The 12,781-nt window shown below is 42.1% G+C and overlaps 1 protein-coding gene across 2 annotated transcripts in view; it reads right to left on the reverse strand.

Moving 5' to 3' along the window:
• The window catches only part of Nhej1 (non-homologous end joining factor 1), a 96,292-nt gene that overhangs the window by 79,069 nt on the left and 4,442 nt on the right, over positions 1-12,781 (reverse strand). For both annotated transcript variants that reach the window (XM_028760643.1, XM_028760642.1), the window contains 3 exons: positions 12,066-12,293; positions 3,075-3,213; positions 2,218-2,276 (listed from right to left, as the gene is read on the reverse strand). In XM_028760643.1, coding sequence (XP_028616476.1) covers positions 2,218-2,276; positions 3,075-3,213; positions 12,066-12,293 — 426 coding nt within the window. The remainder of the gene's footprint in view (positions 1-2,217; positions 2,277-3,074; positions 3,214-12,065; positions 12,294-12,781) is intronic.

Genomic DNA, 12,781 nt, shown 5'->3' on the forward strand with positions numbered 1-12,781 from the left:
ACAGATACACACACACAAAGACACCATACAGACAGACACCATACATATAGACAGACAGACACCATACATACAGACAGATAGACACAGATACACACACACAAAGACACCAGACACACAGACACACAGACACACAGACATTCAGACACACATATAGACACACAGATACACACACACAAAGACACCAGACAGACACACAGACATACACACAGATACACACACACAAAGACACCAGACAGACAGACACACAGACATACACACAGATACACACACACCACACATTTTGTTTTATAAGGTCTTACTATATAAGCTGCTTGGTACTCACTGCCCAGGATAGCCTAAAACTGATGGTAACCTTCTTGCATCAGCCTCCTTATGACTAGGACTTTATGGACATGAGCCACACACCTGACACAGGTGTTATGTTTTGGAACCAACTGCTCTAATAATTCTGGTCCTCAGAATTATTAGAAATGTCCTCAGGCTGGTATTAGAAAGAGCCACAGTCTTACTAACATAGAAACAGTGAACCATAAAGTAGAGATTTAACCCACAGCACTTTAGTAGCAGAGAAGGATTACTCTTACAAGGAAGGTCTAGAAAGGTCTCCCAAGAACCTGTAGCTATTGCTTAAAAAGATGAATAGAAGTGTTCGAGGTGGATAAGGAGAAGACACTGGACACTCTTGACAAAGGGAAGAATGTACACAAAGATACAGGCAAAAGAAAATAACACTTGGGAAAATTAAAAGACATTCCACATTGCTAACATAGAAAGCATATAGAGCAAAATGTATAGAAGCTAAGCTGGAGAGGAGGGAGGCAAGAGAATTAGCATTGTTCTGCTTCCCTGAGTCTCTGAGGCAGGGAACTAGCACATCATTATCCTCCCCTGGACTACATTAACCTCCCCATGCTCCACTTAATAGAGAGAAGAAGCCACTGAGAAAAGTGGCCTACAGAATCTCTTACAAGTTCTGCTTAATATTATCTCTTTTTCTCCCATAAGATTAACACCTGGGGCCAGCAACATGGCTCACTGGACAGAAGCACTTGCCACATAATCCCAGGACACCATACTGGAGTGGGAGAGCCAGCTCCTGAGAGTTGTGCCACATCTGTGCTCCCACTCATGTACACCATTTACACATGCATGTACAAATAAAACATTTGTTAACTCCTACTAAGCTTCAAAACTTTGCATGTGTGACTCCTCCTGTAGAGTATTAGTTTTCCAGTACAAGAACGGAGCACCCAGCTCACAGTTTTTCTTAAGAGTCTAGAAATGAGAGCTCAGCCAACCTTCAGAGGAAGAACAGAAGGTTCTCAATTAAGCACATTCACTTTATGCCCCTCCCTAAGGGGAAAAATGATAACTTTCCCACTCAGGAAAAGTATGAGACATAGGCTTTGTCCATAAAAAGCTTATAATTAGTCTTGATGGCAAGACAGAAATATGAACAATCCATTAATCGTATTATAAAGGCATTGTCTACTTTCATCCTAAAGTAATAGCATGGATAACTAACATATACAGTTGTAAAATGGAACAACAATAGTAAGGTACTATCCACATAACCAACAAGTTCCAGAAGAGTCAAGAAGGGAAAGACCAATATTGACTGGTATTATCAAAGGTCACTATTATTAATACTCCCACTGTTTGGCATCCAGTGACTATTCCTTTTGGCCAAGCTCAATCCTTAGAAGGGAAACCTAGGCAAAAGCTTCTGACAGGCCACAATTATCTACTCCCCATTCATTCCTGTGCCAGTCCCTTTGTATAAACACTGTGATTTTCCACAGCCTACTGTGCCCACAAGACAGTCCCCAAATGGTAGCCCTGGGATTTTTACACCTTCCTCTATTGCTAGATGCTAAAGGCACCAGACAACAAATGACCACCCTTCTACTAATCCAGATCTCAACAAGCAGAAGTAAACACTGGACAGCCAACCTTCCCAAGGCTACAGAATTCTAAATGACATTCACATGGCACCTTATCAGAGATGTTAAGTAGGAAAAGCCCACTTTCACATTCTTCACTCTTTCCCCCACCTTCTCTACACACATCTCAAACTTCATCAAACTTTCCACAAGGAACTTTTTCAGGCAAAGGGCTTTCCAACCACATAAGCCACCTAACGCCCAAAATGCAGGTTGCCACCCAGGCACTCTGCCCAAATTTATAGAAGGAGAAAGGAAATAACAAATACCCTACCTCTACCATAAACTGTTCCAAGAAAGAATTTTCTTCAAATGGCTCTGTCTTCAATCGACCTGTAATTAAGAAGAGATAGAGGAAGGAACATGAGCCTGAGGATGAGTGTCACACTGATCAGACGATAGGAAAGTGGGCCCAGGACTTCCAGGGAAGGAAGTCAGAGATCTGAGATCCACAGAGCCCAAGGCCCTCAAGAGTCGGGTTGAGAGTATGTGAATAAACAAAAAGGAGAAGGCCGGGGCAATTAGCAACAATGGTTCAGCAGTAGCATTTGCTCTAGAAGATTGTCCTGCCACAACGACAAAGGTTGAATAGAATTTTTATTCTAAAATTAGGGTTACAGAGGCTTCTTGGCTCTGGAATCCACGTTCTGCTAATATGATTTTGAAGAGTTGTTGGCCCTTTCTTCATCACTGCCTAGGACATGTCTGGACTTGGTTGTGACTTTTACTGACCACAAGGTCCCCAGCCAGGTACCTAAGGCGGGTACCTAAGGACATCTAGTATCAAGCTCCCAGCTGCTAGAGTTCCTATATAGGAAGAGAAAATTTCGTTGTTTAGGGGTTTTATTTCATTTGAGACAAGGTCTAATGTACCTCAGGCTAGCTTTGAACTTGCTGTGTCACCAAAGATAAAGTCCTGCCTCTACTTCTTGAGTGCTATGATCACATGCTCTATCAACACTCCCACTTATGCAGTTCTAAGTTTCAAACCCAGGAGTTGGTGTATGCTAAGCAAGCACACTGCCAACTGACCCACACCTCCAGCTCAAGAACTATTCCTAATGCAAATTATATTCCCCTTTTCTAAGACTCTTGGACTCCCCACACATTCCTCTAAGAATGCCCTCTTACTTCGGCTCAGCACAGCCCCACTCTCCTGGTAGGCCTGGATCTCAAGGTCCTTCATCCGAAGCAATGCTGCTAGTTCCCTCACATGACTCTGCAATGCCAGGCTCACACCCATCAGAGGACAGATCAAATGTTGAGAGACCTTTGATGAAAAAGAGCTGTCAATTAGCCAACAGGTGCTCATAAGGTACTTCCAAACACTGCATAAGCTACTAGAAGAAAAATACTCAAGAATAAACATTTTCACAGGAACTTATAATTTCACAGACAAGCAATTCATTTACATGAACATAAACACAAATACAATATTAAATTTACATATTAAAGAGACTCAGAGATTTTCTTTGTGGCTCAGATATGGAATGGGAAGGATAATACAAAAATGTGAATGGACAGAAAAATACACAGTTCTAATTTAAAGAAAAAAAGATAGGGCAGTGTATTTCAACTTTCCTAAGGCTGTGACACCCAACTATAAAATTATTTCATTGCTACTTCATAACTGCAATTTTGCTACTGTTATGAACTGTTATGCTACTGTTATAAATGTAAATATCTGATATGCATGATACCCCATATGCAACTCCCAAGGGGGGTCACAACCCACAGGTTGAGAACCACTGATATAGGAGCTAGAAAGACTGTTCAGTAGTTACGAACACTGGCTGCTCTTCTTGAAGACATGGGTTCTATTCCCAAAGCCAATACGATAGCTGACCATTGTCTGTAACTCCAGATCAGAGGACCAGGCATTCTCTTCTGGCTTCCATAGGCTGTACATATATATGGCATGCAGACATACATGCAGGTAAAACACCCATATACATACAAAGATAAAATATTAAAATAACTAAATAAAAATAAAAAGGTAGTCTTGTTGAGAAGAGGGAAGTACTGACTCAACTCCCAACAGAGATAAGAACAGAAGGTCCAAGGGATCCTCCTGAAAGGGGTGTGGCTGAGACAGTACACCAGTGGGAGAAAAAAGAAAACAAACACAGAAAAGAGAAAGCTATCAAACTCGATCTAGGTATTTATTAAGAACCATTTCAGGGCTAATAAGAGGTTAGCGTTTTAACCTATTATCAAAAAATACAGCAGATTTTCAAGTTATTATAAAATAATAATAAAAAGCAAAGCCAGCCAGTTACTGAGCCCACTCCATGCAGTAGGATGCAGGTATAGCTTTGTTACAGTGAAGCTACACTGAGTACTCATACAATGACATATACCTATACAGAGTCACGTAGGTCACCTATGCACAGTGTCCATTAGCCTGTGGCTAGAGGGTGTCATCAGCACCAAGGACATGACCTAAAGGAGACACTAAACAAAAGAGATGCCCTATATCAGGGGTCAGCAAGCTTTCCTCGGAAAGAACAGATAATCAATATTTTCAGCTTTGTGGCCCACAGAGTCTCTGCTGCAACTACTCACCTTCACTATTGTGGCTCTCGAAAGCAACCACAGACAGTATGCAAATAAATGAGGTGGCTGTGCTCCAAATGTAACTCTACAAAAGCAGGCAGCAGGCCAGATTTAGCCTGCTGGTCATTGAATGCTCATCCCTGGCTAGATCTAAAATGGGAGCACTTTAGACAAGATACCCCATCGCAGGCTTCAAATGAGGAAAAGGTGACAAGTGTGCCATCATCGGTGCTGTGCAGTCACCTGGTCAGGATCCCAGGTGATGATTCTCCAGGCATCTACGACCTCACTTTCCATTATGTCTCTAGAGAAAACTAAAAGCACTGCTTGTGGTACACCTCAGATTCTAAGGAAAAAACTTCTCTAAATCAGAAAAGAAAAAAGACTGGCTGTGGAGGTATGGGTGGGCAGATAAGGGCTTTTTGTACCATAATCCAAAAAGTGTAGGTGTCCTGGCACAGAGTGGAAAATCAGAGTCAAGTCTAGCTGTAGATAACTTTTTTTTTTTTTGGTCACTTGGCACATGCCAACCTAGTACTGAGTCCTATCCCAGGTCTTCCGAAAGGACCTCTAAGAAGTATTGCTCAGAACTCCTAGCCTTAAGCTATCTCCTGGGCCTGTGAGATGGCTCAACAGCCTGCCAAGCTTGGTGACCTCAGTTCTTCTACCACGGTGGGAGGACTGAACTCCTCCATGGTAGAAAAACTGATTCCTGCAAGTTGTCGTCTAATCTCCACATGCACATTATACGTTCATGCACACACATAATAATTAACTCAATACAGTGATTAAAACTCTATGCCCTACGATAAGTTTGGTCCTGGTCAAGGTAGATTAGAAAAACAGTTGAATAATTGTGTGCAAGCCAATAGAGGTTTGGTGGATTGAACTGAAAATAATTATCATTGCTAACCAAGCAGCCACAGTGGCCATTTGGTGGCACCCCTCAAATAACAGAAACTCCTAACGTTAATAACCAGCTTCTCACCATGGTGGGTGGGAGGGGGGTACCACCTTTGAGGTACTAAATATAACAGCATGAAACATGGCAAGGAATAGTTCTTAACCAATACCATGTCTATTGAAATAGGATACTGGCCTCAGGCAACTGGAATGATCTATTAGACTTCAATATCTATATACAAAAAGGAGTTTTTAATCGGGAAATAGTTCAACTTCCCAAATAATTTCACACCACTCTGAATTCCTGAGCTATAATTAATTTCAAAGCTACATGAACATTAAAATGATTTCTCTTAGGCCTGAGAGCCTTGTTCTGTTTTCAACCTTAGATGAATGCCGGTTAGAAGTCCCCAAAATATGTATTAATGGCCATAAAAAGGCTAGTATAAAAATAAAAAATGAAAGGCATGCAACCATGTGGAAAGATCAGTGTGCTTCCAAAGGCAAAACAACAACAACAACAAAAAGTGTGCAGAGAACTTTAGGTCAGGGACACTCTATTTCCTTCAAGGAAACAAACTATGAAGACATTCCATCACAAGTCAATGCAGCCCGTGCCCACTGGGAACGAGGCTCTGAGGAGTCCACCTTTGAAGAACTCCATGATTGGCCAGGAAGTGTGATGGGTACAACAGAGGTTGTCACTCTTCCCCAGAAGGGGGAACACCTCTAATCCCATCTCTGAAAGTCTTCTGACTTCCTACAGAACACTTTAAAGGCCTAGGCAGGAGGGAGTTAGCCCAGATATCAAGTTATATCAGAGAATCCAGTGAGACCATCCACAGACTGGGGACCAGGAGACTGACTCTAGTGCTGGCTCTGGCAGCATCTCACATGACCTCAGCCTTCAATGAAGAAAGAACTTGTGTTGGAACATCGTCTCCCACAGCCCACTATAATCCTATAGTAATGCTGCATGAGTTTCCTTCTTTAATCATAAGTGTAGAGCAATCTTGTTATTTGACAAATGGAGAAGGTGAGTCACAAAAAATTCTGTACTAATTCAGGATAATATTCTAAATAATCTAAAGGTAGTAAGGATGATTATGAATTTGCCTGCTTGTTCCAAGACTTGTGTTGTTCCTGCTACTAATAATCTCGGAGATGTGACCCCCTGGGGATCATACACAACCAAAGGAGTGACAAATCTGAAAGTAAAAATACAAAATATCAAGAATTATATTAGATGAACACCTGTAATCTCAGCAGAAAGGAAGGCAGGAACAGGAAGATCACAAGTTTGAGGACAGTCTGTGCCACACAGTGAAACTTAGTCTCAAAAAACTTACTGTCACAAGCACAGAAGCAGGAAAAATGGCTCAGTGGTTAGGAGCACTGGCTGCTCTTGCAGAGGACCTGGGTTTAGTCCCCAGCACCGACAGGGAAGCTCACAACCATCTGTAACTCCAGTTCCAGGGGATCTGATGCCCTCTTCTGGCCTCTTTAGGCACCAGGCATCCATGTGATGCACATACATACAGGCAGGCAAAACACTCATACACATAAAATAAATCTAATACCAACATTTAAACACAAACAAAAAGGCAGGGAAACGGTTATATCAGATACTGGGGAAAACAGACAATAGGAAACAGGGAGCAATGAAGAGAAAGCCATCACAAGTCCACACAGATGTAGAATCATGAAGCAGACACCCAAAGCCTTATATATTTCACAATTCCCACAGAGAATTAAGAATTATTAAGACCTCAGAGTTAATAACAAGGTGTGGTGGTTCATATTTGTAATCTCAGTACCTGGGAAACAAGGCAGATGGGTTTCGAACTTGAGCTAGGCTACAGAGTAACATGCCATCAAGAAAAAAGGAAGCGACGGCCAAGGATGTGCCTCAGTTTGTACAGTGCTTGTCTCAAATGCATGGAACACACCTATAATCCCAGGGCTAGGGAGGTGGAGGCCAGAGGCAGAACTTTAAAGGTCCTTGGCTACATGATGATTTTGAAGATAGCCTGCACTATGTAAGACTTTGCCTCAAAAAAAATTGTGTGGGGGGGATGAATAAACAGAAAGCTGATCACAGTAATTGCTTTAGAAGAAAAACAGTGAGTAGACAGAAAGGCTGTTGTTTGTTTGTTAGACTGTATACCTTTAAATGCTGCTTGAAATGTTTGCCTTTGGCATGAATTACCCATTCAAAAAAAAAAAGTAAATGAAAACTATCACAAGAATGAGTAACAAAGCTTCCAACCGCATGACCTCACAGACACACACACATGCCTGAAATAGTGGCTGCCTACAGCCCTGATAGTGTCTACCAGCTCTGGATCCTTCCCTGCAGCCCCGGGGTTTCCCTGGGAGAAGTCTTCTTCGTTTAATGATGAGAACTTAATCTGAACTTAAAATATACTTGTCAATCAATTGTTCTGTCTCTCAAGAAGTCCTTTGCTGGGCTGGAGAGACAGCTCCTCCAGAGGACACAAGTCTGGTGTCAGCAGCCACTTTAGGTATATAACATGTCTCCCTGTAGTCAATCAAATCCCAATGTCCTCTAAATACTGAAGCTTCTTCCACAGGACAGCTCCTCAGCTGGAAGACTGCACTAAAATAATTAGCTTCTCCTTTCATTTTCCTTCAACATTTTTATCACTATTTAAGTGTTCTTTATTGACCCCTTATCCCAGAGCTGGGACTGATCCTGGCCCATGCTAAACAAGTGCCCCAACACTGAGCTACACCCCCACTTACTCTGTACTTTTGAAAGAAGAAACTACTAGAGCCTGACAACCTTCAGGAAAGCTGTCCCCACAGCTTTCACACTGATTTGTAGAACTATCTAATACATGAAGAGACCAGCTTGCTAAGAAGTCTTGAAGGTGGTCCAAATGGTTAGATGCCAGAACAAGCATCATTGAGGAAACAGTGCCCTCTGGTGTCACCTAAAAAAAAATCACAGGTTTTGAATGATTATGAAATTCAGTATCTAAAATAGGATGGAAGATTTCACAAGAAATTCAATTTAAATCAACAAATGTGAGTGGTTACTACACAACAGGACCTATGGATGGGCCTTGGCAATTTTTTCATGAAATCAGTCACAATGGGGCACACCTGTAGCCACCACTGCTTGGAAAACTGATGTGGTCAGTTGCCTTGGCAACATTAGAGCACATTAGAGAAGCTGGGGTATAGCTCAGTGGTAGAGTGCATGCCTACTGAGTGTGAGGCCCTGGGCTCTATCCCCAGAACCACAAACAAACCTGTGATGAATGAGCAATTCTAGCACTCAAATGCAGCTTTGCGAAGTTCCAGACAAAATAAATAAATACCAGTAAACAGTCTCTCAAGACGTCTTGCTGGGCTGGAGAGACAGCTTGTCCAGAGGACACAAGTCTGGGTGTCAGCATCCACTTTGATTTGGGAGTTACAGCACCTGTAAGTCCAGTCCCAAGAGATCCAACACCATCTTCTGCCTCTCATGCATACAAACCCACACACAGAAACACACATAACTAAAAATAAAATCTTGCAGGGCAGTGGTGGCGCACGCCTTTAATCCCAGCACTTGGGAGGCAGAGGCAGGCGGATTTCTGAGTTCGAGGCCAGCCTGGTCTACAGAATGAGTTCCAGGACAGCCAGGGCTATATAGAGAAACCCTGTCTCAAAAAACCAAAATAAATAAATAAATAAATAAATAAATAAAATCTTTAAAAACAAACAAGTTCTGTGTCCCCACAGTGGATGTGTGTAAGCATCACAATGTGATCACACCGACTACAGTACTTCAGGTACACTATACCTTGAAGCGGAAACTGGAAAATACCTTTGTAGAGTGTTATGCGGTCAACCTGAGCCCCACACTTCTCAAGGAACACTCTGATCACTGAGTGTTACTGAGTACAACAAACAGTATTTAATTCTGAAAATTTGTTCTTTTTAAATATATATATTGTGAATACTCTATAATTTTCTTAAGTTCTTGGGTTATTTCTGGTTTGGACACTAAGACAGTGGGAGAGGTGGCTCAGCAGTTACAAGCAACAGTTGCTCTTCAGAGGACCTGGGCTCATTCAATTTCCAAATACCCACATGCCACCTCAAAACCATCTGTAACTCCAGGCCCAGGGGGTCTGATGACCTCTCTCTGCAGGCACTAGGCACACATGTGGTGCATAGACATATATGCAGGCAAAACACCCATACTCATAAAATAAAGTAAAAGTAAAACAAACAAACAAACAAACAAAGCCTTTGTGAAGAAATGTTTGAGCAGATCTATGTGGGAAAAGGGAGACTGGGAGATTTGTTCCTTGTTCTATGACACTGGGTCTCACTGTGGAGCTCTGGCTGGCCTAGAACTCACCATGTAGCCTAAGCTGGTCTCAAACTTGTGCTTGCCCTGACTCAACCTATAAAGTACTGGAATTACAGGCATGTACCATTATATCTGACTATATTTTCATCATACTTTTTTTTTTCTTGAAACAGAGTTTCTCTTTTTATCCCTGGCTTTCTAGGAACTAGCTCTGTAGAGCAGACTGGCCTTGAACTCACAGAGATCTGCCTGCCTCTGCTTCCTGAGAGCTGGGATTAAAGGCATGCACCACCACCTCCAGGCTGTTTTCTATCATTCCTAAGTAAATATCTATAGAATAGAATGACTGAAGGATACACTCAACTTTAAAAAAATTGGGGGGCAGGAAAGCTAGCTTAGTCAGTAAAGTGTTTTGTCACACAATCATGAGGACCTGAGTTTGAGGCTACAGCACCCACATAAAAAGTGGTAAGCACCTGTTATCCCACACTAGTGGGGCAGACAGGAGCATTTCTGGAGGTTGGTAGCCAGCCAGTCTAGCCAAATGAGCAAGCTCCACATTTTGTGAGGCTTTGTCTCAGAAAACCAACGTAGAGAAGTCACTATGGAAGAAGCTGAAGCTGGGCAGTGGTGGTGCATTTCTTTATCCCCAGCCCGGTCTACCTACTGAGTTCCAGGACAGCCACAGCTACAGAGAGACTCAGGGTGTGGAGGGGAGAGGATCACTAGAAGTTGATGTCTGGCTTCTACACACATTCTAACATTCTTGCACATGCACCTACACATGCACACGCACACACACACACACATTCTCCAAACTGACAGTGTCCTTTTAGTCCATTCTCATCAGCTACAGTGGATATCTGGAGGAAATTCGAGGCTTCTACTTTAAGTTTGGTTTTTGTTGTTGTTGTTTAGGCTTTTGTTTGTTTTCCTGAAGACAGGACTTCTTTGTGTAAAGCTCTGGCTATCCTGGGTCTCACTCTGTAGACCAGGCTGGCCTCAAACTCACAGAGATTAGAAGTATGAGCTATCACTACTGGGCTACATGGGGTTCAAAGCAGACATATGAAATCTAAAGTCAAAGTCAGCTTTTCTTTTTTTATTTTCTTTCTTTTCTTTTTGTTTTGTTTTTCAAGATAGAGTTTCTTTGTATAACAGCCCTGGCTGTCCTGGAACTCTTTATGTTTACCAGGCTGGCTTTGAGATCTGCCTGCCTCTGTTTCAGTGCTGGGACTAAAGGCATTTACCACCATACCCAGCAATTCATTGGTTTTTGAGACAGAGTATCATGTAGCCCAAGCTATACTCAAAGTTATATGTAGCTGAGGATGGCTTTGAATTCATGATCCTCCTGCCTCTATCTGCTGAGTGCTATGATTACAGATATGTATAGCTACACCAAGCAATTTCAAAACTGGCTGTTTGGTTCTTTGGTTGGCTTTTTTTTGGTTTTTTTGAGACAGGGTCTTGCTATTATATCATTTTCGCTGTTCTAGAACTTGCTACATAGACTACTTGGAAGTTGACACAGGAGGATTCCTTCAAGTTCAAAGCAAGCTTTCACTGTACAGTAATTTCATGCCAGCCAAGGAGGCTTCATAATATAACTCTTAAAAAAAAATCAAGAAAAGTGTGCATGGTAACAAGAGGCAGAGCAGGCAGATCTCTGTCAGAGTTACACTGAAACCCTCTCTCAAAAAAAATAAATAAATAAATAAGAAAAGCCAGAGATCGCCGGGCAGTGGTACACCTTTAATCCCAGCACTTGGGAGGCAGAGGCAGGCAGATTTCTGAGTTCGAGGCCAGCTTGGTCTACAGAGTAAGTTCCAGGACAGCCAAGGCTACACAGAGAAACCCTGTCTCGAAAAACCAAAAAAAAGAAAAAGAAAAGAAAAAAAGAAAAGCCAGAGATATACTTCAGTTGGTAAAGTGCTTGCCCAGCACAAAGGCCTGGGTTCAAACCTCCTCTACTGCATAAGTACTACATAAACTGAGCATGGTGGTGTATCTGTAATCATAACACTCAGTAAAATGATAAGGTCATTCTAGCATAGCCTAGCATACTTGAGACCGTGTCATTAAAATAATAATATTGGATGAAGTCACCAAATAAAGTATGGAGATCCAAACCTGCTCCCTTTACAAAATAAGACTATATCAGTCAAGAATCCCCTTAGCTTCCTGTATAGTCAGGGAGACTTATTATTATTACTATTATTATTAGAAAAGAATTTCAAACAAGGTTTACAGGAAATACAAGGGCACCCAGATCTTTACCAGAAGTAGTTGGGATCCCCACCTGTACCTCATATCTAAATTGCACTTACCATTGAAGAACTAGCTGGAATACAGTGGAAATGCCAATTGAAGGGGAGACCAGAGAGCTCACTCTGCAGCCTCAGAATCAGGACCTCCTCTCCTCCATCGTAGGAGAAAGTAGCTTTGCTAGGGTGAACAGCATCCTGGTGAGCAGAATCTTTAAACAGTGGGCGAAGCACTTCATCCAGGTGACGAAGAAAAGCTGCAGGGGGAGCGGTGAGGCGCTTGTTCAGTTCCTAGAGACAACAGTAGTACAGAGTGAGGGTGGGAAAGGAAAATGCCTCAAGGGAGAGCAAAGGAGAACCCATGAACACAGTGGGGAGCAAAGGGAGCCATGAACACAGTGGAGAGGTGAAGACAGGGCAAAGGAGAAGCTTTATGGCAGAATGAAGACAACAAAGAGTTGCAAAAATCAACTAGTCTGCTCTACAATCCTGTCCTGGGCACGATCCCTGAGGGCCTATATATGTCATATAATACAGATGACATAATGCATTATTGTTTGTGCAGAACCTGTCTGTCTGTCTGTCTGTCTGTCTATTTATCTATCTATCTCTCAGAACGTTTCAGATTTCTGAGTTCCTTGGACTTTGGAATATATGCATCAATTTTTACCAGTTGTACAACTCTAACCCAAAATCCAAAATCTGAAATGATCCAAAATCTAAAACTTTTGGAGTGCTTGAGTTTTGAAGATGTGAAAAGGTTCATATTTTGAGCATTT

The sequence above is a fragment of the Grammomys surdaster genome, unplaced genomic scaffold (genome assembly GCF_004785775.1).
Source record: "Grammomys surdaster isolate TR1022 unplaced genomic scaffold, NIH_TR_1.0 126546, whole genome shotgun sequence".
NCBI classification, from domain to species: Eukaryota; Metazoa; Chordata; class Mammalia; order Rodentia; family Muridae; genus Grammomys; species Grammomys surdaster.